At 38.8% G+C, this 27,309-nt stretch overlaps 1 protein-coding gene and 1 long non-coding RNA gene across 9 annotated transcripts; one reads left to right on the top strand and one right to left on the bottom strand.

Annotated features, from left to right (window-relative positions):
* Positions 1-280: 280 nt before the first annotated feature.
* Positions 281-26,525, top strand: MPP3 (MAGUK p55 scaffold protein 3). 8 transcript variants are annotated; one of them, XM_075171778.1, is made up of 19 exons: positions 281-420; positions 3,467-3,577; positions 4,803-4,921; positions 5,426-5,503; positions 7,534-7,614; positions 8,153-8,290; positions 9,250-9,331; positions 10,816-10,901; positions 12,418-12,492; positions 13,542-13,738; positions 15,531-15,595; positions 16,784-16,804; positions 18,404-18,445; positions 18,880-19,044; positions 19,729-19,809; positions 21,269-21,362; positions 22,149-22,257; positions 23,137-23,259; positions 24,185-26,525. In XM_075171778.1, the coding sequence occupies exons 2-19, from the start codon at positions 3,553-3,555 to the stop codon at positions 24,365-24,367; spliced, it is 1,764 nt and encodes a 587-aa protein (XP_075027879.1). In that variant the 5' UTR covers positions 281-420; positions 3,467-3,552; the 3' UTR covers positions 24,368-26,525. The 8 variants fall into 8 exon arrangements, with proteins under 8 accessions (XP_075027879.1, XP_075027882.1, XP_075027884.1 ...); XM_075171777.1 differs by lacking the exon at positions 281-420 and adding an exon at positions 524-867; XM_075171780.1 differs by lacking the exon at positions 281-420 and adding an exon at positions 530-867 and having other exon boundaries at positions 24,188-26,525.
* LOC142092053 (uncharacterized) lies at positions 10,120-24,256 on the bottom strand. The gene is made up of 3 exons (XR_012676942.1): positions 24,165-24,256; positions 10,805-10,944; positions 10,120-10,614 (listed from the first exon to the last, which is right to left on the bottom strand). It is a non-coding gene; the product is annotated as an uncharacterized LOC142092053 (long non-coding RNA).
* Positions 26,526-27,309: the final 784 nt, after the last annotated feature.

Here is a 27,309-nt window from a genome sequence, read left to right as displayed (position 1 = left end):
GGCAACGGCCCAGGTCCGAACGGCGCCCCGGAGGCCTCCCGAGCTCTCCTGGAGGCGCGTGGGGCTCTTCACGGGAAAGCTGCGTCCGGCGCCGCTACCTCTGGGCAGAAAATCCGGGCCGGAGCTCGCAGCCGCTAGGCTTAAGGGTGCGCGCTGCCCCGACTCGACGCTGCGATTTCGCGCGAATCCCAGCGGTGCACGACGACCTAGGCGGGCTGCAGCCACCCCCGGTCCTGGCGCGGTCGCCCAGGGACAGGTTGGGGGAGGGAGGGAGGGAGGCGGCGCGTAGAACGGCTCTAAGAGCGCATGAGCAAGGTGCGCAGCGGGCTACAGGGACGCGAACGGCGGGGAGCTGCTCTGCGGCCTGCCGGGGCAGGCAGCCAGCACCACACGGTCCAGATCTTGGGTCCGCACCCGCAGGTAACGGTCGCCCGGCGGCAGCATTGCTCCCGAAGCGCGGCGCGGAGCTGTACCTGCAGAGACGGCCAGGGCGACGCCATTTTGCAGCCGCGTGGGGCGGGGCCGGGCCGGGCCGGGCCGGGCTCTGACGCTGCCTGGGAGGCGCGGGTCCCGGCGTGGCGGGAGCCCGCGGGTCCGCTGGGGTTTGCCTGGCGGGCTCTGGCCGAGGCCGAGGACTCGGGGCCGGGCCTGGCGGAAGCCCTGCGGAGTCATCCGGGTGGCGGAGATGGGGCCGGCGTGGCGCCTCGCGGCTGGAGTAGCAGGTCTGGAAGAGGACGTCTCGCTGCCGTCGTGTGGGAAGTCCGGTCCGGGGTGTAACCTCGCTCCATAGCCGTTGGGCCCGCGGCTGGGCCGTGAGGAAGGTCGGCTGCGCTAGCTTTGCCGCTGGCAGAGTTATCGGTGCCCCAGGTCAGTGGAGCGCATGGAAAGCTCTCTCCGGGGCGGGAGAGCCCTGCCTGGCGGTGCCGGGGAAGCTCGTCCGCCTCGCCGTACTCCGCCCCTCAGGTTCCCGCCAAGCCCCCAGGTGGCCTGAGGGGCGCCCGGCTGAGTCCAGACCGCCGGCCCACGGGCGGCCTCCGGTCCCGAGCGCGGGGCCTTGGAGTTGCGCGCCTGCTGTGGGGGCTCGGACGAAGAGCCTGTCTCTGTGCTGCCGAACAGGGAACGATGTGCGATTTTCTCCGTGCTTCGTTCAGCCATCAGAGCAGTCACTCTTTTAGTGCTAAAGTAGGTATAGTACGCAGAGACAAGATTAGTTCGGTCAGATTTGGACACTTTTTGTACACAAAAGCAAAGTGAGGAGAAATCCTCTGTAATAGCTGTCAGCTGTAATCTTGTTAGCATGCAGATGACCTAATCACTGGGGTGATCTTCTCCTGGAAAGATGTTAAAATGCAACAGCTTTCTGAAATGAGATCTTCTACCTCTTTGACTGATATATCTGTATTACAGAAGCTTTACATTGTATTAGGCTGTGAACCACACTAGGTTTATTTTCCAAGGTAATGGGGATATGCCAAAGCATATCATGCTTCTGTTTAATGCCCTTCTTAGACCCCATGTACAGCATCAATTCAGCAGTCCTTTTCCTAGGCAAGGAAGGTGGCTCAAACATTCTGCCTCGGGAACAGCTGGGCAAGGATATGTGTGAAAAATGAATTATGGTTTAGGGTAGATATTTTTAAAGAGGAAAAGTGTATTTGAGCCTATTCATAAGACAATGGTGAAAGGACAGATTCATGGTTTTGAGCCCCTCTTGCAAAATACTACATGATGGGGCTGAATTTAATACCTTGAAACCAGCCCTGAGTATTAACATGGCATGTGCTGGTGACAAATTATTGGATATGGAATGCTTTTCATTCTTGTGGCTGTTAATTTCAATCAGTCCTGGCTAATAGGATTTTTACAGAGCGTGGGAAATGCCTCTAGGGGAAGCCTCCATTTTGATTGCTGTGCTCCTGAGTTTGCTGTCGTTTTTTTGAGATATTAAAACACGTATTTTCCAGATTCCTGTGTAGGATGCTTTTTCGTTAAGAGTCTGTAAAATAACTTGGGTTTTTCTGGTTTTTGACGCTAAATAAGTTTGACTCTGGGAAGCACACATTCTTACCAAGACAGAGCACTCAATTAAAGTTCCCTTTCTTGATAATTAGAGATTTTAAATAGGTGTCAAATGAAATGCAATAGTCAAGGAGCCAGAGCGGTTGAATGAATTGCCTATACATTTCTTTTGGCATGAAGTGTGGGGGGCTGTGTGTGAAATGTTTATTTCTTCAAAGGAATAGGTAATAAAAATGCTTTTGAAAGTTAATTAAATAAATGTGTAGTATAGGTAATACACTTGAGTATGATCCATGGATTAGAGTGAAATTTCAACACTTTTTCAGTTCAGTTGCTTAGAGAACTCAGTTATGTTTTGATACCTAGGTAGACTAATTAAGCATAGCAGTAGATAATATGGAGTGCAAAACACAGGTGACTCTCAAGCTTAATATTTCAGTATGTTGTAGAGAAACTCAGGAATCTAGAAAATGCTAAATTGGTATATGCTAATTTGCCATGCAGTACTACAATATTTTCAGGCAGCTAATCAAAATAAAGTTGAATTGGAAAAACATCAAACTTATGTCATGCGATCAAAATATCGAGATTTATCTACAAATAGAAATCCTTTATTGCATTTAGCAAAGAGTTGGAGTATCCCACATTTCTTTCTAATCCTTTTTGCGTGCTGTTATGGCTGTTTATTTTTCTGCAAGCATTAGTCTGATTAATTTTATGAGAATTAACAAGATTTTGAATGCCCTGGAACACACAAAGTGTTTCATCTTGGACTGGTGATTATAAGCATAGATTCAGTTTTGCAGTTTGAAATGAAATTGCTCTGGAGTCATTTGCTGTCAGTGACAAGAAAAATCAGCAATAAAAGCATCTAATGGAATTGAGCAATGGAAATAGCCTTATTTGTTGTAGCATCCTTGGTACGTGTGACCAAGGTTGATGGAGTGACACTGCTACTAGCTTTAAGAGTTGCATGTAATTGTAGCGTGGTTTGCATCAGAATGCCAGGGGGATATAGATTCCTTTGAGGTGTTCTCTCAGGAGGCCCCAGAACATCTTGTCGTGGTGGCGTCTTCCTGCATTCCTCTCTCTATTTCTGTGCATATGGTGTTTATCGGTGCTTTTAGACATCCATTCTGCAGCATGCTTTTTTCTTTTCTGTCTTCTCAGACAGTTACTTAGGCCTTCTAAAACTGTCTATCTTGAGAATAGAATAGGGAAGCATCTGCTCTCTTCAGCATCAGTTTTATCCAAGATACCATATGGTTATTATATAACGTAATATTTTTCGTGTTGTTACTTGCATAGCAGAATTAACTGCAGGACTCTGCCTGATTCAGGTTAAACTGAACACTTGAGAGAAAGATGTACTAGGAATTTACTATTTTTACATGATTGCCATTTTTCTTGCATGCTTGAGCTTAGGTGTTATCTTTGCTCATTTCAGGACTGCCTCTGAATCGCAGTCCAGAAAGAAGAAACAATCGTGTTGATTTAAGTTGAACATTTGTCTCTAAGATTAAGAACAAAGCCATGCCAGTGCTTTCGGAAGACTCAGGTAACTAATCTGCATGCTTTCAACAGACCAGTGACTGAAATCTTGCTGTATGTGTTTCACACAGGAAATGAATTAAAATTGGAGTTAAATAAAATAGAATTAAGATAGTTCAACTAAATTTCTTAGCAATTACCTAAAAGAAAACAAGGAAGGTGGAGTATAAAAGGTGGAAACGAATAAAGTTAGTCAGATTTCAGGAAACACCTAATTTCTTAAGAACCCTAGAGGCCCTGAATATATGCTGGTAGACAGGCTCCTATGGACAAGCTTGGACCTCTCAGTATAACACTGGCTTCTATGCATGCTTATTAAAGATCAGCCCTTATATCTCTGCTGCTTGCTGTGCCATGTCTTAATATTTTCTGAATAGGTGTTGGTAAGCTTTGTTAATGTTCTTCCTTTTGACTTAAAAAACAGTGATTCCATTCAAGGCTTGCTAACCAGCTTCTCGAGTATGCTACCCAGGGTGAAGTCATATATGCTAATGATACTGAGTTTTAAAGCAGAAGTGAGCTGAGTCTCCTGGATCCAAGTGCACTCTAAAGTTCATGGAGAGAATAGCCAAAGGAACTTTTGTTTTGTTTTGTTTTTTTGTTTTCCCAGTCATGGTTCATCAGGAAAAAACTAATGTTTGTCTGGCCCTGTGCACTGCAAAATTGGGATATTGATGATTTAAACACTTTTCAGAAAACTAGCCACAAGCCTTGCTTCCACTGCAGTGGAAATCTACACCAATCCTTTCCTCCTCTGGTCAGACCTGACTTCTGACAGGTGCCTCAGAGGTAGAAAGGGCAGGATAACACTTGTAAGCAAAGTTGCGCGGGAAGTAGAACTGGTAGCTGTGCAACAAAGGAGGTAGTTCAGTCATTTTGTGGGTCTGCTGTGGCAATCTAATAATTCAAAGTTTGTTAGAGGGCTAGCTAGAGTTCTAGAAACAAAGGGTAATTAACATGAAGGGGGACACTTCAAAAGTAATGTCTTTTAAAATATATATTGCTTTGGTGGCTTTTGCCTTAATATGATATATGTTATATCTTAAGCTGTGTTTGCTGCTTAAGAAGGGAGTGTTACAAAATGAGTGGAAGATAAGCACAAATCTCTCTGAAAACATAATGATCACCAAGATGGTACCCAAGTAAATGTAGCTGATGTTAAGTCTGCAATAGAAGGTCCCGTGGCACATGCCATCTACAAAGCTTTGGTTCTGTCTTGAATTTAAATTTAGGATTGCATGAAACTTTGGCCCTTTTGACATCTCAGCTAAGACCTGATTCAAATCATAAAGAGGAAATGGGATTCCTTAGGGATGTCTTCAGTGAAAAGAGTCTCAGCTACCTGATGAAGGTAAAAGTTAATTGATGAACCTACATTTTCCTTACAGATTACTTATTTTCTGTTCCCTTGATTTATCAACTGTTTACTTTGCCAAAGCTTTTTTTTTTTTTTTGGTAGAATTCTATACTGACCAAAGCATGTATTTATTTAAGCACAAACATTAAGAACATTCATTGACAATTAACATATTTTGTTCAGAAAAAACATTTCTGCCTTGATTGCCAAAATGCAGATACAGTGCCCCGTAGCTAAAAAAGGAGTGTGAGATGGCTTCATTTTTTCCCTTAAGCTGCTGAAGTCTTAACAGATTTTCTGTCTGTCTGTGAAACTAGCATGAGCAAAAAGAAAACTAAAAGACTCCTAAACAAAACAAGAATAACCCCAAGAGAGGTTATTTTTCTGACGCTTATCTCAGAAAAATTACATTCCTTAAATACAAAAATATTCCAGTGTAGGTATATTTAGGAAGTTTTGTATCTCTCTGTAATAATATACCTGAATAATCTTTTTCAGATTCATGAAAAACTCCGTCATTATGAAAGGCAGAGTCCAACTCCTGTTTTACATAGTGCAGCAGGATTAGTTGAAGATGTGAGTAAAAATTCTGTCTCCTTATTTTCCTATTATTTAAGCTTGCTTTTCTAACAAATCAAAGTCTTGCAATTGTGCTATATGTGTACATGCTTCTCTTTCCCAACTGTTTTTGAAATCTGTTGGCTAGTTTCACTCGTGATTGATCAAGGAAATAAGAGCTCAAAAATATCATGTCATTAAATGTCCAGTGAAGACAGACACAGGCAGGTAGAACAGAATGATGTTATTAATGGCTTTCATAAGAGAGAGGCTGCAAAAACTATTCAGTCCTTTCTTGACAATAGACTATCCCAGCTAAGCATTCAGTCTTAAGGACTTAAATCCATTACAACCCAAGCAGCGTTGCTGTTCACATAGAATGGTTTGGATTGGATTGGAAGATCACCTAGTCTAACTGCCCCGCCATGGGCAGGGCCACCTTTCATAGATCAGGTTACTCAAAGCCCTATTCAGCTTGACTTTGAACATTTCCAATGGTGGGACATGCACAACTTCTTTGGGCAACCTGTTCCAGCATCTCATCACCCTCATCATAAAAAAATTCTTCCTTATCTCCCATCTAAATCTGCTGTCTTTCTGTTTAAAACTGCTGCCCCTTGTGCTGTCACTACAGGCCTTGGTAAAGAGCTTTTCTCCATCTTTCTTTTAAGCCCTCTTTATATATTGAAGGCAGCAATAAGGTCTCCCCAGAGCCTTCTCTCCTCCAGGCTGAGCAACCCCAACTCTCTCAGCCTTTCTTCATAGGAGAGTTGTTCCAGCCCTCGGATCATTTTCATGGTCCTCCTCTGGACACACTCTAATGGGTCCGCGTCTGTACTGGGGACCCTGGAACTGGATGCAGTACTCCAGGTGGGAGGTCTCACGAGAATGGAGTAGAGGGGGAGAATCACCTCCCTTGACCTGCTGGCCATGCTTCTCTTTATGCAGCTTGGGATATGATTGGTTTTCTGGGCTGCAAGCGCACATTGTCACCACATATCTGATTTTTCATCCACCAGTATTCCCAAGTCCTTCTCTGCAGGGCTGCGTTCAATCAATTCCTCCCCGAGTCTGTTCACAGAGCAAAGTTGTATCTTAGATTTGTTTGTAAAGTGCCACGTGCCTGAAAAAGTGAAATTTATACTGTCTTTGACAACTCTTCACAAAAGTGGCTTGCTCCCATTTGCTTCGAAAGCGTAGCAAAGGGCCGTGGAAGGTTTGGGAGCTAGAATTCCTCCCTTTGCAAAGCCAGGAGACCCCACTGCCTCATCTTAACCTGCAGCATACCCCCTTCTCCCCTTTCCCACAAATAGTCTACTGCTTTCATAAAAGTTTTGGCACTGCTGCCTGTCAAGTAATACAAAATTACCGTGTTCTAAACAGCAGAGGAGAAATTTTATACAGGACTATATAACTTCCCAATCTAGAACCCTTTACAGGGAAAGGAAATCTCTCTTGCCTCAACCCCTTCTCCCTTCCTCCTCCCTCCCCCTCCTTCTCTCTCCTCCCACCCAACCAGCCTAGTGCAAAAGTGCTTCCATTGTTTCTCTAATCTTTTGTTTGGAAGGCCTGAGACTCCAGGGCGTATTTTGGTATCCAGGCTTCACAGGGGAACAAGGGAACTTCTGTTGCATGTTCCACACGGGTATGCTTCCTGGTTACAGGGAGGATTAGACTCCTGTATGGTAGTACAAGCACAAGAGTGTAGTTTCACCTATCACTTATGGATTCCATATAGAATTTAAAATTTCAGAACTCATTCCTGAAATTATATTGGTGGAATCACTCTTAAAATGTATGTTTAGAGGCTAGGATCCTGATTTCTGATGATGTCTTCCTGCACTATCTAATAAAAATAAAATAGATGAAGAAGCTTTCATTTCTTTTAGGATTCACGCACTATTGATTGGGATTGTTTTTGATCTGCGCACACTATTTCGAAGGATGATAGAAGTTAGCAAACACTCACCAGAAATGCTCACTTGCAAATATATGACCTTGTTTGGTGGATTCCTTTTATTTTGAGATTGTTAATTTTTATTTTAAAGATAATAGAAGAATTGCAGACCGCACCAGTGAATAATGAAGAAAAAGAGCTACGTCAGCTGTTGTCAACACCACATCTCAGGGTAAAAAGCACACCAGAGACCTTAACGAAATTCCTTTGCAGAATTCCAATAGAACGTTTTGTAATGGAAAAGTTACATTGGAGAGTCCCTAAGAGAAAGGAAAAACCTCCTATAAAGTGTAGTTCTATTCCACTGTGATTTCCTGCACAGGCTTCAGGATGCAAAGGGAATTGAGAAGACACAGCATAGGCCTTTCATGCATAATGCACCATGTTGTCTTCCCTCCCCTCCTTAACATTTTCTGAGAGAGCAGAAAAGAAAAAGATACCATTTCTCAACTTTTTGCTTTCCATAGTCCACCTCCATTCTGTAAGTTTATTTAGGCTGATCTTTGTTATTGCCTGGATTTACTTTAAATATCGACATATACCAATATGTAGTTTACATGATGGGTAAGATAATTGCTAAATGTTTTTTTGGGGGGATTTATGGTGAGGGTGGGAAGGGGGAGGTTTAAGTTTGCTGTAATGTTGGAAACATGAGAACTGGAAACTAATATTACCCCATTATATTACTGTTTCTTATTTCCTTTATGCAGGCAATGCTTGTAGTACATGACACTGTAGCACAGAAGAACTTTGACCCAGTCCTTCCACCTCTACCCGATAACTTTGATGATGATTTTGATGAGGAATCAGTGAAAATTGTTCGGCTAGTGAAAAATAAAGAACCCTTGGTATATATTATAAGATAACCCATCTCTAGACATGCAGCTCTGTAGTGCAAAAGCGTTATTGTGAGTATGGAGGAGATACTTGAAGATGTCATCAAATAGGCTGCAAAAACTAGGAGTGTTCTGAAGCTAGTAAAATAACATAAAAAGAACACTTTGGTAAATACACCTTCACAATTTTGCGTGAGACACTTCATACGCACGGGTTTATAACCCCAGTTAATGCAGGGAACACGATCTCTGAGGAAATTGTATATGTTGAAGCAATTATGCGTATTGTAAATATTAGTTCCTTTCATATTGTAGTTAACATTCAATGAATTAATACCTTCATTTGCATGAAAGTGATGTATGGTAAGAATATGTTTGATAGCTGTATGTAAACATTATATTGACAAAGTACTAATTTTATACACATGGAAATGGAATTTATTTCCTAAGAAAAAACAATTGCATCGGGGAAGAAATCTGCTGAAGTGCTTTTTGTATATGACAGTAGGTAGTAGAAGAGAGCAGTGACTTAATTCCCGATTAAAGCTTTATATTGCCAGCAGAGGTAGGAGAAGAAAAAAAAAAATGTAATTGCTTGGCTTTCCTTGCTTTTATATGTAAAAGTGCTAGCTGTATTGTATAAAGATTCAGAAGACACATAGAGAAAGCTTGTTGTAAGAAACTCTCTTTTGCACACTTGAGTGACTTTGATCACCACAATAATGTAGGTAGTGTAAGCACTCAGCAAAGTCCGCAGAAAGGAAGGTGTGCGCAGCTTCCCACAATAACATGATATAGACACAGGCAAAAGTTGAATAATGGTGAAAATTGTCAAGGAGGAAGACAAAATTTATAGAACAAATTAATTCCAGTTTAAAAGACAGATTAGCTTACGTGTTATTTCACTGCTCACTGTATTCTAAGCAATTTTTAATGATGGTTTCTTGGGGCGGGTGTATGTTTTATTTCAGGGAGCTACCATCAGAAGAGATGAGCATACAGGAGCTGTGATTGTAGCAAGGATCATGAGAGGTGGTGCAGCTGATCGCAGTGGTAAATTTCTGAAGAAAACAGGATTTAAAATTGCATAAACCGTTCTAAAATTTCCAAAATTATGCACGCACACACGTACTGTATACACATACCTAGAGTGATAATCTCTAACTAAATCTGATGGTGATTCATTCCAAAACCAGTCCTTTGGACACAGGTGTTTAATATATGTGTTATTTTGTAAAAAAAGATTACAGCCTATCGAAATCTTAAGAGGTTACTGTTAGATGTGAAGTCTGAACCAGTATGTAGGCTCTCTGTGTAGTCAGTGGAGGGAGGTGGACGTTGCTGGAGAACAAATCATCCCAACAAGCTTTAGAATGGGATAGGTCACTGCTGGAATTGCCTTTCTTCATTATTGATTATAAAGGGAGCCTACACGGTAAGCTCACTCGACAACTGAATTTCAGGTGTCTAGTGGCAGGAGAGACTTCCATGCATAGGCTATCATCCAGCATGCTTTCAGGATCTACAGGGTTAGTCATGCAGTATTTGACCTTCCATTTTCTAGAAGGTGATCATCTAGATTTTATTAAATAAGCTGAATTGGCCTTATATGAGATCTATAGACTCCAAGCCTCGTGCACTTTTTTAAATATACAAGTAATACAATCCCAAAATTAATGAATTACTGTGATGAAAAAATACTAGGTAATTACAGCTTTCTTCTTGATTGTTATCATTCTTCAAATTAGTGTAATCTGATAAATGTAATGTGAAATGACTAGTGCGTGCATTTAACATTTCTGTATTTCATCAGTAATCTATCAATTTAATTGGGTATGTTTTTCTCTAAAATAGCCAGGAAAAAATGCCATCAAATGGGAGAAGTAGGTCTAAGCTTTAGAAGAAAGAAAAGAAAACAATGTTTTTTACCTTTAATCTAGTATCTTGATTTATTCAGTGTATCGTGGTGTTTTCTGTTTGCTTCACTGAGAAATTCTTTTATGTCAGTTAACAGTAGTTATATAACACAAGTACATGTCTTACTGAGCTGAATAAACAAACCTAAAACTTTTAAGGGCCTCTTCATGGCTTTTTAAAAAAAAAATTAGTCCAACATTCTTTCTGGGACTGTGTAGTGTTGATCTGTCAATTGACGGCCATGTCATTCCTGCCTTTATAGTCAGCAGCGTGTCTCCTGACTCTACAAGATTTGATCATCCTCATGAAACTATTCCAGTTTTGCATTCTTAGTGCTGATCCAAATACAGAGGCAGTGATTTTCCAGAGTGTCTTGCCACAGGTTCTCTATCTCCACGCTGGTCTCCTATGAGACTGAGCTGCATAGGAAAAAAAAATGCTATATGGAATAAGGGCGTGACACTTCAGACCACATTGCCGACACTTGACTCTAGTTGGAAATCCATTAAGCTGGGGGAGGGAGGAGAGGGGATACATGCTATATTGACTTAGGTTGGACATCAGAGGAGTGGTGCTTTCCAGTCTGTAGACTTATTTTAATTTACTTACCATCTTTTCAGGTCTTGTCCATGTTGGAGATGAACTAAGAGAAGTCAATGGTATTACTGTGCTTCACAAACGACCGGAAGAAATAAGTCAGATTTTGGTCTGCACTGATTTTCATATCAAGATCTTTTCTCTCGAGTGATCTAGTAATTACAATAGATGATGAAATTTAACCATGAGTTTAAAATATATAGAGAGCTAAAAGATGCAATCCCTGCTTGTCTTTGCATTAAGAGTTTTTCTTCTCCCAGTGGATTAGTCTTCTCCTTTTGATTTCAGAAACTTCTGTAAACTGAATCGGTACCAAGTAAGATACAAATAGAAAGTTACATGTTGCTCTGTCAAACAAAGCATTTCTCTTTCATGCTTTGTTTATGACAACCAAATTGCAAATTAAAAGTGCATTCCTAGAAAATAAGCAGTTTATTTATAATACGGTATGTTAGGAAGCTGAAGAAAGTCTCGGCTGTGTGTCCAATAGAGCTGTCAGTCTGTTCTTTATCAGCAGATTCCTTGTGACGTTAGCAAATTCTTGTTTCAAGCTTCTCTAACATTAACGCCCACAAATCTTGGTAACTTTCTAAACGTGCACATCTGTGGTCAGCCTGCTGCATTGCAGAAAGTGTTGTAGCTCTTCCACTTAATTGTCTCTGACTCCCCTCTTGGGGCTTGATTCCCCCTTGTCTTGGTGTGGAGTGGAGTTAGGGACACAGTAAGAAGAATAGCAACAATAAGAGATTGAAGTATCTGGCATTGGTTCCATCACCTAATTTAAATTTAGATCAAAATAATTCTGAATAAGGAGAATGACTGCTTTTAACTTGGCAGGGGGAGGATCAAAATTGTATTTTGAAATGCTGTGTAAAGTTTTATTTGTGGGGACCCTGGGATGCTATTCATCTGTCCCGTTTTAAATGCCTGCAGTGTAACAGTTTCCTTTTCACGGTTTACTTTTTGAGGAAGAGCTACAAATATTTGTCCAAGCTGATTGTCCAGGTTTCCTTTTTAATCTGTGCAGAATAGCAGGCTTCTCTAGGGCACAGTTCATCTCATCCAAAATAAGGCATCTGAAATACATCAGATAAACCTATTCTAGATTTCCAAAGCATGCAGAAGTGCTTTTTAATTTACTATAACTAATAGAAATTTAGTAGCAAAGATTTTTAGAGTGGAAGTAGATGTTTACATTTCACCCTAACCAGTTAGCCACTATGTGGGAAAATACCACAGTATTTTTCAAAGGAGCACTTTAAAATGGTTAGTCCGCAAAAAATTAAGTTAGTGTCGTACTAAAAGTCGCAGAAGTATTTAATGCCCTGTGAACTGTAATCCAGAAATTAATGCAGTTGCTAAAAGTAAATGAAGGAATTTTAATGCAGGTCTTGATATGTTCTAGCCAAGTAGTTACTGTGGACCTCTCCATGGGGAAGACACTGTTGTGGAGGATTCATGGAACATCATGATAGTCTGTGTAATGAAGTTAAATAGTGGATTAGCTTGGACTATTAAAGCTCTGAGAAGAAGAGACAGACGCTAGCTCCTAAACTGGAACTAGAATAGTCTGCATTGTGTCCTTGTCTTGCTTTCAAAGTAAAAAACATTTCTCTCTTTCTCAGGGTCAGTCTCAGGGATCAATAACATTAAAAATAATTCCAGCCATCAAAGAAGAATATCGCCTAAAAGACAGCAAGGTATGCAACTTAGTGAAATACTGAAGCACGCATTTTCATATTTACACAATGCTGGCATCTCTGTAAATGCAAGATTTGTGCTGTTTCAGTGAGGAGTGTCACAGACCCATAATTGAACTAAAAAGATAGTAGAGCAGTTTCTTGTAAAATGCAGTGCCCTTTTATGCAGTAGAATTACTTAGATGACTTCTTTTCTTCATCATCTTGGCACACGTTCTTTCATAGCATTTCTGAAATCTAGCCTCTTCTTTTTGTTCACCTAATTAAAATTGGTGTTCCTGACAGTCTCTTCTTACCATGACAGCTGCTATCTGTCCATTATCTCTGAGCATTTTGCCACTCGCTTGAATCAAAACAGACCTATTTGCAAACAGAGCTGCATTCATTTGACCCCATTAGCCCACTGCAAACATCAACGCGCCTCTCTGAGTGCTTCATTTGCCCTCCATGATCAGCAATGACTTACTGTTCGACTGGTCCCTTACAGGATTCCTCTATCAACCTCTATGTCTGCTTCCCAGCTCTCAGTTGCCAAATTTTTCCTTGAAACCCCACAAATCACTTTTAAAGGTAGTTCTACTGTGATGTGTTAAATAGTGGCAAGATACAAATCCAAAGCTGAATAGTAGATTTTGATGCATTAAAGGAACATTTTAAGGACAGTCTTTATAATTGGGCAACTTTGCCATAAATGCCTTTTTATTGTTTTCTCCCTCCCTATTAATTTTTTTTCCTTTCTTTGTTGTGTTTTGTACTTGCGTAGACTGTGAACTGTGTTTCTTGGGACTTTGATCTTTGAGTCTCATGTTCCACAACACCAATACATAATGACTGGGTATATGTGCTTGAAAGTTAGTTTATTTTTCTGCATAAGTCAGTCAAAATACAGATGCAGCTTGCTAGGTTTCAGTATTTTTGAGTACTGTAAAGCATAAAGGAGAAATGAAGAGTATATATAGTTAGCAGTGTAAGCATTGGGGAAGCCTTTTAAAGGTAGTTTGAAATTCCAGATATGATAAAAAGAAAGGACGTGTTACTTTCTTTTAAAGGTGTTTATGAGGGCGCTTTTCTGCTATAATCCCAAAGAAGACAGAGCCATTCCCTGCCAGGAGGCTGGGCTGCCATTTAAGAGACGACATGTCCTAGAAGTTGTAAGCCAAGATGATCCTACGTGGTGGCAAGCAAAGCGTGTTGGAGATACCAACCTCAGAGCAGGCTTGATCCCCTCAAAACAGTTCCAAGAAAGGTTTGTCAGTGAAGATTACAGAATTTTTTTCACACATAAAGTGTCACACTGATTTTATGCTGCTTTTTTTTCATAGGAAATGAAGGGCAGGGTCATGCTAGGGTGAATACCAGATGCTTAGAGGAAAGTGCTAAAAAGCTCCATCCTCTCCAATTATATAATAAACTTCCTAGCTTTTCTGATCTAGTTTGCCATTGACTTATGCTTTGTAGCACGAGGACAAAAGCACTTGCTAAACAAACATGTATGAAATGAAATGTGGAATATCAGTTTCTTGACCCTCTTGGCTTATGGAGACACTGTATTTCACAGACTTGTACTTCCATAGTATAAGAGGAAATGGTGATTCATTGTAACAATTTTGAATTTATGCATGTAGTAGTAGTCAAAAAAGTGTATCTGATCTTTCTTCTGGCTCCTAAGAAAGTATTTAGCTTGGACCCAGATAGCTTCTAGAGCTTGAAGTTTCTCTGTTTTTACAGCAAGATATATATATCTTCTAAAGCAAAAATATTCCTCAAGTCGTGTATTTACAGTACAGAAGTCTTATATTTAAGAAGGAATCTGATTTAGGCCACTGGTCTCATTGTGTGATTCTTACTCCAAATTACTGGATGTGTCTTCTTTGGATTGTAGGTGTTACAAAGGTGGGGTATCTAAGAATTAAACAGGTCTGATTCTATTGCTGGCCTCCAAGATTTGCATAAGGTTTCTGACAGAGGACTTTGCTCCACTATATGAATGCTACTTTGAAATACTAGGCAAATTCTGCCTGAACAGCTGTATCCCTCTTCCTGTGCATGCATATATGTCAACAGATGCTGCTGCACTGCAGTCTTTTTCTTTTTTTTTTTTCCCAGATGATGTAAACCACATTTCAATGTATGCAAGAATATAGAAATTGCTTCCGTGTCTGTTTCCCCTGAGTGACTGTGTAAATGCCTGAGCATCTTCTTTAGTCTGTTACGAACGTTGGTCTGTTGCAAAAAAACACTTAGGAAGAAAATGTGGTTAAATGTTGTTTCCTTTGCCAGCAGTGAGGGGTTTCTTGGGGATTGGATTTTTGTGCTGGGTTGTTGGGGGTTTTTTTTGGTGTTGGGTTTTTGGGGTGGGAGGGTTTGGGTTTTTTGAGCAAATTCAAGACTGTAAGATTAGGAATTGAGCTCTGGTTCATGATTTTAACACTTCAGAACATTTTACTTGATACTCTGTTCTTAAATTTTTACACAAGCTGGGTAACTTTGTTTGCTAGTAAATAACAGAAAACTCCAAACGGATCTGGAAGGCAGTGGATAATTTCTGAGTATGCATAGCTGCAGTGATCATTTTGGACAAAGGTTATCTATTTTTGAGTTCTCTTTGAGGTTAGTAGCTTTAGGATTGTGGCAGGCACGAAATTTGCCCAGCCTTTGTAAAAATGGCAAATAGAAGTTGGATTCTCAGCAGAGTTAGAATAGAATTGTTGTTTTCTTAATCTTTCAAAAAAGATTGGCTGGGGAAAAGAAAATAGGAAAAAAAAAAACATTGATAAAAGTAACATGCTGTTGATTTCTGTGCTCTGATGTATGAAAGCCTAAAATGTTTTAGAATCTTCTCTCTCAGTCACTTATCAGTTGCAATCTGGGACTGCCATAGTTTTAAAGTATTTTAAAATGTTGAATCAGAGGCATTTTATATTTTTCAAGGAAAAGCACTATTTCATTCTTTATTTGCAATGCTATATGTATAACATGCTATAAATTCTTTATAATTCTGAGTTTACATGGCTAAAATATCATTATTTTATATTTAGACGATTGACTTACAGAAGAACAATAGGCACTCTGCAGAATCCCAGAACTGTGAAGAAACCATTATGTAAGTCTGTTCTGTTCCTTCAGTGATGTCTTAGTTGATACCAACTTCTCAGTATTCTTCTGTTATTTCAATAATGATGTGTTCGAGTATGTTTTGTGTAATCTGTCATTGATTGATTTGCATGGATACAAGCTGCCACATGAGAGGATTTGGGTTTGAGCTTTATCCAGTCTTGCCAGTGCCTATTGTTTTCAAAAAACATGGCTGTCCCTCTCTTCCTACTTTCAAGAACATGAGGCCTTACGCATTGTTTAGATACTTTAAAATTTGCTGGTGTTCACGTTTTTTCTACAGTTTGAAACTTGAAAGCTGCAAAAGTAACCCAATGCACACTTCTTGAAATTCTTACATAAGTGCATGAAATTACTCTAAGCTCGTATGAAAATAAACTGTAGCTTTAAGGAGGATAAAAATCACCGGAGCTGGCAATACCATCTGCATTTCAGGCATAGCATTATAGAGCTGGTCTGAAGTGGACTTTAAAGTGATTCTTGTTTACAGCTCTGAAGCCTCTGTCAGTGAATTATTCACACAAAAACTGCTACTTGTGATGAAATTGCTAGTCAGTGATGAAAGGCGTAAGACATTCTGTATTATCCCAGAATATAATGTTCCAGTTGCTCTTGGGTACTTCAGCACAGCTATTATTGGTGTGTGAGTCAGCCCTATGACTGTGTGAAGCCAGACATTGTGCTAGGAGTGCTACCCTCATGTAGACTAGGAATCTGGAAATTGTACGGAAATATCTTCAGTGATGTAAGTGAACTTCTGCCCCGTGGTGCATGGCACACCTCATGAAGAGATACAGGTATTCCTACGGAGATACAGGTATTCTTATGCTACAAAGAGGAGGGAGGATGCTCAACTGAATTATAAAATAGCATTACTGATTTAATGAAGCTTTTCCAAATTAGTTTCCGTTACATTAAATGTTAGGAGGATTGCTACTTAGGCTTTTTGTTAGACGTTCTCGAGACGATTAAGCTGGTAACTGGTTATAATACTAAATTTTAGCAAAAAAGTCTTTAATCAGTTGATAAGGGTACATTACTGCATTTTTTTTTTTAAGATAGAAAAGCCTGTTAAGCAAATCAGACCAGAACCCTCCTTTCCATTCCCTCTAATTTTACTCAATCATTTGCCAGTCTTTTAATATCATACCAACTCTGCCTTTCATGCTAACTACAGATGATCAGTCTTCTGATAAAGGTAGGTACTCTCCTAACTCATTTTCTGTCTGAATATAAACAACCAATGCATTTTCTGAAATACTTGCTAAGCCCCCAAGCAAAGGGAATAGTAGATATAGCTTGTTCCTACAGCAGTTTCTTCCTGAGTTATTTAAACTAATTTAATTTGGATTGATGACTTAGGTAATGATAACTTCCAAATTCACTCCCTATTCAAGAGAGGAGACTTGTGTCTTCTGATATGCATTTACATGTTTTGTAGGTTTCTGAGTGAGTTTGATAGAGTTGCAAGTTAAATGCAGTCTTTGTATCTAGTATTTTAAAAAAAAAAAAAAACAAACTGGGCTTTAACGTTTTAGAGCACCTGTATCAATCCAAATTGATTTTTCTTCACTGTTCATTTGGACTTTTTTCTGTGTTATTTTCATTATGAGCAACTGTGTTGGGCTCATGCAGTTTATATGTCACTGTACCACACACCTTTCCAAATATTAGGTATTTTCTGTTGAATTCTGCATGCTGTGATTTTTTTTTTTTTTTTTTTCCCCCCCTTCACATTACACATCCTTCTTGAGAAGGATATTCCAAGTATCAGTATTCCATCAACTTCAGTGAAAGTACTAATCATATTCTATAATTAGCTGGCTATGACTGGTATACCCTATCAAAGTGCGAGTGTGAAACTAGAGCCTACCTTCAACAACAGAAAATAGCTCTGATTTTAGCCATGGATAGGCATATATTGCTACTAGTATCTTCTGTTAATGTAGGCATAATGTTTTAAGAGTATACATCGGCATTGCTTGATTACATATCTGTATGCAACTATTCATTAAAAAACAAAGCTCTTTCTCTGGATTGGCGCATTTTGTTAAAGGTTTAAGCTGCATATATGGTTGGACTTGTCCCAGAACCATACAGCTCTTTCTTAAAATGAGTAGAGTTCTGTGGATATTGCAGGGCACCAGATAGGAGGGATAGGTTAGCTTTTTTCAACATAGATTTGCATATTATTTTACATACATGTGTATCACAAAAGCATCAAATTTTTACCTTTTTAATAAAGAATTAATAAGCAAAGATAATTTAATTTAGTCCAAATTAAGGTGTTTAGAGCTCGTATTTCAGTCATCTGATCCCTTTTTTTCAAGCCTAAATAATATTGAAATGTCAGAAGAGGCAATATTCTTACACAATCATACCCATTTATAAAGTCATACATTAAAAAAAGAGCTCTGTGTTTATGGAGTCTTATTTTTTACTTGGGTCTGAATATTATACTTCTAGCAGTAGCACTGATCAAATGTAAAGAATGCTGAAGAGCGTAAATTCTGGGAATCATAAATACCGAGATGTAAAATTCTCTTGTGCAATATTGACATCAAGGATTTTTTAAAATATAAACCACTAGCTAAGGCAAATAATTTTTTTGTATCATTAATATTTGTGTTAGAAAAGCGTGTGCATATAATGCAGGATAAAAAACTTCTCTCCCCAATGAGCCAGATTCGTATCATAGGCACTGTTTAAAATATCTCCCTTCTCCCCTCTCACTCTTCTCTCCCCTGTGCCCTTACCCTCCCCGCCGCCCCCCCGCTCCCTGCTTTTTAATTTACAGAAGACTGTGACTGTGAAGGATATTTCAACGGACAGTACATAGGTGAGAAACCAAAATCCCTTTCCTCTTCCCTAACACACGCTTCCCCTCCCCCCCCCCAAAAAAAAAACCCAAACCCACACCCAAAAAAACACGCCCACATTAAAAAAGAAAAACTAGCTTATTTACATTAATTTCCCATACATTCATAAACTAGATTATCTTTGTGCAGAAGCATAACTGGACTTTGGCATAGCCAACACTTGGCAACTCAAGGTGATATGAGGGGGGGGGTTATTATAGATTGGGTGCTTGGTTTTCTACCTGATAGGCAAATTTTTCATCTGTAAGATTAGCATATGTGCACTGATTTGATGATAGAAAAAATTTGTGAGAGTAACTCATATTCAAAGACAGAGTAACTTCTAGCTGAACAAGCTTAGAAAATTTAGATAAATGGAGACGTAGTTTAATACATCTTTTGTTTTCCTCTACAGCTGGCTTACGCAGGAGCTTTAGATTAAGTCGTAAAGAGAAGGAGAACATTCTGAATGAAGGAAAGCAAGCAGAGCAGGCAGATGCAGCAGAATTCCTAACATACGAAGAAGTCACGAAATATCAGCAGCAGCCTGGTGAACAGCAGAGGCTGGTGGTTTTGATTGGTAAGATACACAATTGGTTCAAAATTTTTCATGTATCATCTCCCTCTTCCCGTATCATCTGCACTTCAAGAGCCTTTCTTTAGGTGTTTGAGTTTGGTTTTTGTGATTCTGGTGGGTTTTTTTAAAGGTTTTTCTGATTTTGGTCAGAAGTTGTTCTTTTCTTTGAAATGACATTTTAAAAAAAAAAAGAAAAAAACAACTCACCAAATCCATCTAAAAATAGTGATGCAGGTCCATTTCTAATTTTTCTGATTCACTTTCCATTGGTTCTCACTCAAACGTGCATACTTACGCTGTCAGAACAATTGATGAAAAGGTAGATATTGGAATTATCTAACAAAATTTTGCATGCAATTTTAATTCAGTGTGCTTAGCAGTTTTGGGTTAAGCCACTTTCCCAGAATGTCATAGAAATCAAGGGTATCTCATAAAACTGACTGCTAAGATTACAGATTTTCTGACTTAGTGCCTGACAAGTATTTTGACCAATAGCCGTTCAAGGATTCAATTTGTTCCTGATGATGTACTTCAAAGCAGAATGTGGCAGGTCATGAGGTCTCTTATGTAAAGGTTTCTTCAAGCACACTCCTGTATCATACTATTTGTGTGAAGTTGATTATTATTTATTCTCTTTGCAGTATTTCATTCCACACAGAAATCTGTCAGTCAGTTCTATTTTATTAGGTTGTTTGGGGGCCAAATTAAGTGAGCTCAAGCAGAAGGTTGTGTCAGAGAACCCACAGGATTATGGTGTCGCGGTTCCACGTGAGTAAAATTCACTGACTTTTGCGTGTGGCCACTTTATTCCATAAATGCTGTCTAATAGTGTAGTGCTAGCTGCATTGATGAATGGTAATTTGTGTTTTGGCTATTGATTATATGCATATTTCAGAAGTACTTTGATTTATTTTTCTCATTGTAATATACTAAGTTTACCCTTAATAGCTGAATAGATCACTACATAACTTGGCACATAGGCACTTTGGAATTCTGTCAACTCAGTTTTTTTTTTTTGGAATTGTGTTTTCCCAAGTCAACAGATTGCATTTTCTCAGTGTCCATTAAAAAATTGAGAAACTGAATACAGGAAGAAAAAATAAGATTGTAAATTGCAAAAAGAACTAGTGTGAAAAACTAGTATCTTAAGACTCAGCGAAAACATTATGTGTGTTTAAGACAGGATGATTTTTCTTCGGAATATGATACCAGCTACAGTTTAAAAAAAAAAAAAAAGCAATAAACCAAGTCAAAATTTTTACAAGATTTTAAATTGTTGATTAGTGTATCTAGGCTGCTCAAACAAGCCAGTCACAGTGATAGAGAAATTAGTGATTGTGCTGCATGGGTTTGTGGCTAGAGTTACACTGATATTTTTTTTTGCTGGATTATTTTCTAAAAAAAAAAATACTAGACAAAAAAAAAAATCCATCAATATTTGTACTCCCCAACAAGCTACTTTTGCAAACTGAAAAATTAACATTGAGGGCACTGTTTATATGTTATTTAAGACTTTCAGTAAATATCTGTCAGGCAGACATTCAATTAGTTAGCAGTAGAACTCGTATGGGTAATTTTTACTTGAATTTAAACACATACACAAAAAAATAGCAGACATTCACTTTTATGGCCAGGCATAGATTTGTGGAATGATCACGAAGGCTTCTCCTACAGTAGTAACAATTATTAAAAGAAATTATGACACAAAGGTAAGGGACACACATAATTACGTAGGTTTCACAGTAGTGTGGGAAAACAGCCAGGGATGATCTTATTCTAAATCCAGAGGAAACATAATAGGACTTTATATATTTCTTATTTTCTAAGTTTGAAAGAAAAATGAGAGTCCAATATGCCAAACAGTTAAGAGATACTGTTTTCCGTAGGATATACACTACTGCTTCTACCAGGTGTAGGAAGTACCTCTACCAGTGAGCAGCTGTGTAGTGCTTAGTTGCCAACTGGGGTTAAATCATGACAGCCTCCTAATTTTTGTGAGTTACAGCACGCTTGGGAGCAAAACTACTTCATTTTTGGTCTTACAATTTTTGAGACTGTGTTTAAAACAAAATTATAATGTTTGATTTATATTTTATATTAATTTGAATTTGCCAGTATGTAACTAGCTTGTTTGATGTCATGAAAACATGACTGGAACTAATAGAGAAAATATAGTTGTTTGCAAAGGCTGATCTGTCTCCTATGTCTTGCTTCCATTCTCTTCTAGATACAACCAGGTCAAAGAAAAGTCATGAGAAAGAGGGAGTAGAATACAATTTTGTCTCTAAGCAATCATTTGAGACAGATGTGCAGCAAAACAAGTGAGTTAATTTTAAAATACTGGCATAATTGACTGTATTTCAAAAATATTGCTAGTTAAATCTTGCATCATATGAATACCAAATCAGGTGTAAAGTTGGACTAGCTGTATTAGAAAGGTTCAGCTTTCTAAGTAAAAAGGTCTTTATTCAGTCTGGACTGTTAGCGTGAACTCAGAAATTTAGTAAGAAGCAATTTAGAAACAACATAGGACTAGTAGGAGGATTATAAGTTAGAATTTAAGCCTACATATCATAAGTAGTATGATTGGTCAGAATTGAATCTAGTGAAAGTAACAGTTGGGCCTACTTACTCTCCATTTAATATCATGGGTAACAAGTCTTATTTGTAAGTCCACTTTAAAGTGTATTTTAGACTGAATCTGTAGATATAAAGAACTTTCAGTAAGATTGTGTTTCCTGAAAGTACAGATTTTTGGCTAGTCTCCCAGAAGATGGAAGAATTGGAGTGCATTTTGTTGCCAGCTTTGTTCTATTTTCTGTGACAAACATCCTCTTTCTTCTATTAGGCTTGAACATCAGTCAACTGAATTAATGCAGCTTCTTCCCCTATTTGTCAGTAATGTTGATTAGCTATTAGTGACATGTGAAGACGACTATTGCTACTAAGCAACCAGAAGGAAGGGGAAAAAAAAAAATCAGAAAAATGAAACCCTTCCTCCCCCGCCCCCCCCCAATTTGACTACTGTGACTTCAGGAAAAAGCTATCAAATGTTGTAAGTTAAATATTCTTTGTGAATGATATTTAAAAATGTATTGACTTTTTAGATTTGTGGAACATGGAGAATACAAAGAAAATCTGTATGGTACAAGTCTTGAGGCAATCCGGTCCGTCATGGCCAAAAAGAAGGTTTGTCTGGTGGATGTGGTACCTGAAGTAAGTTCAGCAGCTTATTTTAAAGAAAGCAAGTATTTCTTACTAGGCTGCCAGTCTAAGTAACTGATGGCCACCAGTTGTGGCTACTTGCTGTGCAAGAACAATGATGTTCTCAGAACTTGTGTTTCTAACAGGTGGCCTGACTGCTAGCTAAGCAGAATAGGGCTCTTTAGAAGGCAGTGCAGTATTCACAGTTTGTAGATGTCTAGTTGATAGAGCCTAGATGACACTTTATCAGTTCTCCCTGTGGGATTATTTCCCTTGCTGTAGGAGAAATGTGCAGATGTGCATCACTGTCCTAGCCTGCTCAAGTCCTAGAGAGAATACTTGGAGCATGGATGGGTTTTTCATTCTTGTTCCTTCCTATTGGCTCTGAAGCATTACTAGCATTGTAACCACTGCCAGCATACTTGCTTTTAAACCCACCATACTGGGAGTTGATCTTTGATATTTTGATGCATATTTTGTAACTGGGCTAGGAAAAGACTTGTAATACTACCTCAGATGAATTCCAAGTTTAAAATTTCCAGTATTTGGCCTCTTAAGCAAAACAAACCATAACTTGCCTGTCAAGTCAATTTTTTCCATACTTTTCTCAGCATCTTTTGCCATGTCCTTGTTCCTGGTATTGCAATGCACAGCAAGGTAGGTGTGCAGTTAGACCATGCTCCAGGAAGCTCGTGTACTCTTGTAAGCTAGCCAGGACACAGACATTAACCTTTCTTTTGAAGAGCAAAAGGTTACTGTGGTCAGATGTATTGTACACAGGACTTCACACCACAGTCTGTACTAGTGAAACTGTTAAACCCAGCTTGAGATGATTGACATAAACAAAAAAAAAAAATTAAATATGGTGTAACAAAAAACATCTGTTCACAGGCAGTAAAGCACTTGAGGACTCCTGAGTTTAAGCCTTATGTTATCTTTGTGAAGCCTCTCATTCCAGAAAAGAAAAAACATGTCCTAAAATCTCCTATGTCAGAAGAAATCTCAGCCTCCCTTGTAAGTATTCTAACCTTAATCTCTTCTTTTTAGACATGAAAGAAGTATTTGGGCTAGCATTTCTATGATACGGAGAGCTCCTCTTCCATGACAGCGAGAGTCAGAGTGGGGCACTCAGTGGGTCCTGTGCACATACAGCCTTTCAGCTAGAACTTTAGAATGAGTTTTTTGACTCCCTTAAAACTTGACTATATAAGTAACATGAAACAAAGTGCACATCTTCCATGTGGATCTGTGTACATCACTCAAGGCTGCAGCAGAGGAAGCTGCTACTAAACTCAGATAAACTAATAATAATTTTACATTTCTGATGAGCAGCCCCATCAAATGGTAAGGGTAGCCACCTATTTCTCATACGTCCAGAGGGACACCCACCCAGGCTGTTAATCAGGTACACAAAAATGCAGCATGTGGATGTCTTACAAGGACTAAAACTAGACCAACTGCAAATTGGCGATGTGTAAATGTGAAGAGAAATACTGAGAGTGCCTAATGTCATTACTTTGGGTAACCTGAATTGGACTTTATATGTAACAGAACTTAATTCACTTTAAGTTTTCATGTAAGCCCTTAAAATTATTGAACTTGGGGACAGTGGGTCCAGCATTCCTTTTCAACTTTTGAGGAGTATGATTCCTTATTCGGTTCTTCATAAAATGCAGTGCCACCATCTTATGTCCCTCCTGTAACATGTTTTCTCCCCCTCCCTATCACCTCTTGCATTTTTGAAACAGCCTACCAAATTCCAGCAGTAGCATACCACTCCTTGATCTCAGCTGTAATACCTTACATACCCTTTCTTAATGGTAGCACCTCTTGTTTCATTGCCTTTCAAAGTAATGACTTACTGTGCTAATATACTTTAAAATGCTAGTAATTAAAAAGACATGCTGTAGATTTCATACCATCTTCATGTGTTGGTCAGCAGGATGAAGAACAGCAGGAAATTATTAATTCAGCAGCATTCATTGAAGAGCAGTATGGCCATTTAATTGACACTGTACTGGTGAAAGAAGATCTCCAGAGTGCATCTAATCAGCTGAAAACTGTGTTAGAGAAACTAAACAAGGATTCATTTTGGGTGCCAGTCAACTGGGTTAGGTCATAGCTTGTTACCTGTTTAAGGGAAAGATTGTATAAAAAATGTCTTGTAAATATATGGACTAGAAAAGGGAAATATGTCATTCACTTCAGAACTGCTGGTCTATTTAGAAAGTAATACATAAAGACTATATGAGAAAAACTAAACAAAGTCAGAAACTGACACTGCATTCCTGAATCAAAATCTTGAATAGCAGCTGTCATTTAAAAGTAAATACTTAGACTAAACACATCAGTAAAAGATTTAGTGACTTTTAGACTGTAAATAGTGCATTTTGTACAGTAAAGTTTCACAGAGAGTCTCACACTTCCACAGTGTTTAAATAGGGCTAGGACATCAACCAGCTGGAATTTTCATCCTTAGGCCACAAATTTTGTGGCTAGAGTTAAGGCATCTGAACAAGGTACACTTCAGGAACCAGTGTGCCTACAGAACAAGCTACTTCAGCTAGGTGGGAGGGATGCCCTTTGGAGCATGCTTACACCATGTCAGTTACTCAAAAGCTCAACTGGCTGACAGGCCAGCAAAACATGTTTCTCTTTACTCAGGATCATTAATTGCAAATCCTTTCCAATTAGGCACTAAAACTAGGCTAGTTAATTTCAGTGGCTGAGAGACAGGGAGGTTTTTTTATTTCCGTCCCACATTTCTCAATACTTCCAAGTTGTCTTGCACAGGTATGAGTCTGGTCATCCACAGTTTATGCCCACTTTCCCAATCTCTTCCTACTGACACAGGACAAATGTTAAACAACCTGTGAACACATCTTTGTGACTAGCCAGCTCATAAACCAGAGATATTTTTTCATCTCCATGAAAATAACTGCATGTGATTTAAAATAGGACTTCTAAGCAGCTTATTTTCTACAAGACATCTTTGCAAATGCCACCTGATGGTATACTACCTTGACACCACCATAGCAGCTCTAAAAAGGGTGCTGAAAGGAGGAGGCTGAAGTACCGAGTACCTGAGCTACAGTCCAAATCATCATCCTTCCAGCATTTATGACCTTTGTTCCAAATCAGGTAAAGGCTTCCAGAGCTACATCAAGTCCTGAAGCAGAAATCTTAACTGTTAGAGGACTTTGTATATATTTCAGGAGACTTGAATATACAGGATTTTTAGATGGGTGTTAAATAAGATGTAGAGAGAGGATTCTGGAAGCACCTCTGCTGTATAATTATTTGAAAAAATTTATGAGTATTGTACAAGTGCGTGTTAGCTGAAACTAGTTCCTGTCTTTCCATTGCCTGCTGAGGTCTAATCTTTCCTGTGTACTATGCCCTTTAACAAGACCTTTTGGTGCACCAGTCTCATTCCTTGCATCTTAACAGTATGATGTTATTCTTGTTCTGCTGCATTTAGCAAAACTAACATTACATATTAAAAGCACATTTCTCATATAGTAGTGTTACTGAATCTACATTAACTCTACTCCAAAAAGTTGTGTAGGACAGTCACCCGTATCCATCTTCTCCAAACATGTACCCTGGCAACTTTCATGTATTGTTCTGCCTATAGGCATTGAGGTTCCCATTCCTACAAGAAGGGGCACTTTTGACAGTCAGATGGTGGCCAGACTGCCTCAGCAAATGTACCAGGATTCTTTCACATGCAGGTGGCCCATCAGCTCTGCCATTAACTATCTGCAATCTTGTCCCAGCACAGCCACCAAAAGTAATGTGGCTTACAAGAGAGACACATTGCCAAGTGAATTTTGTGACAGGTGTATCTTCATCCTATGAAAAAGTGTAATATTTAAAAAACTATTTAAGTAACAGCATTTCAAACTGAGTCATTTTATGAAAATATAAAATGGGCAGATTGATCTCACCATAAATCTGTAATTGCAGATTTTTATAGTCTGCAAGACATAAACATGTTTAGATGATAGAGATTTAATTTAAAGAAAACTAGGTAAGATACTATCTAAGGGTCAGAATTCACTCAAAGCAAGGCTGCTAACTAACATCTTAGAATATTCCAAATGACTAGCAGTAAATAAAGTAATTTGTATGCTTTATGATCTAACATAGTTTAATAGTAGAAATACACTAAGAAAAGCAAGGCAAATGACATATAGAGGTACACCTGAAGTTACAATAACTGAAAACTTAAGATGTTAAGATACAATATTGCTATTAAAAGTAAACTGAAATATTCAGTATGAGTTAAGTAATCTTATTTCTAAGTGCAGATACTCTGTATTGATGTGCAGTCACAGATAGATACTATCTTGGGATACCGTCAGAAACATGTTTCATTTGTTTAGGTTCAAAGTAAAGGATGGTGAGAGGCTATGTATTGCATGCTAAAGTTTGCAGGTGGCTAAGATGAGCTTCAGGGGAAGCTTGTAGGGAAAAAAAAAAAGAACACACTCAATGCACCTATTTATTCTAAAATCCTAGGAAGAATTCTTCTTCCACCTCCTGCCTGAGAATATGCCACAAGTTATCTTAGTGATACCAACAGATTTTTAATACGTATTTTAATGATGAGCCATCATTGCCTTTTTCTAAACAATAAAGATTCACTACTTTTTTTTTTGATGTAAACACATCTGAATTTGTCTAGAATGGGATACAAAGTATGTAAGTTCAAAAAATGCCCATCATCAGCTACCTTTTACAACCAGGTATCCCAGATACCTCACATCTGAGGTATTAAGAATGCACTAAAATACTGCTTTGTTTTGCCCTTTCAGATAGTATAGAAAAATTTGTAAAGAACCTGAGGAGGAGCAAGGGGAATATGGAGGACAGTTACAAAGATGTTTTCCCTTACAGTTGTCAGTAGTAATTGAGCACAACCCATCATAAGCTGTGTCTCATGAGGGGAAAAAAGGCTACATTTGTAAGAAGTAAAACTTGTGAGCTTCTCAAGTTCCTAATTGGCAAGTTAAAAAGACACAGAAAAAACCTGCCTAGGATTCAATGGCTTCCTAAACT

This window comes from Calonectris borealis, chromosome 22 (genome assembly GCF_964195595.1).
Source record: "Calonectris borealis chromosome 22, bCalBor7.hap1.2, whole genome shotgun sequence".
In the NCBI taxonomy this organism is placed as follows: domain Eukaryota; kingdom Metazoa; phylum Chordata; class Aves; order Procellariiformes; family Procellariidae; genus Calonectris; species Calonectris borealis.
Note: the sequence above shows the minus strand (reverse complement) of the source record. Positions and strands in the feature narration are given on the sequence as shown.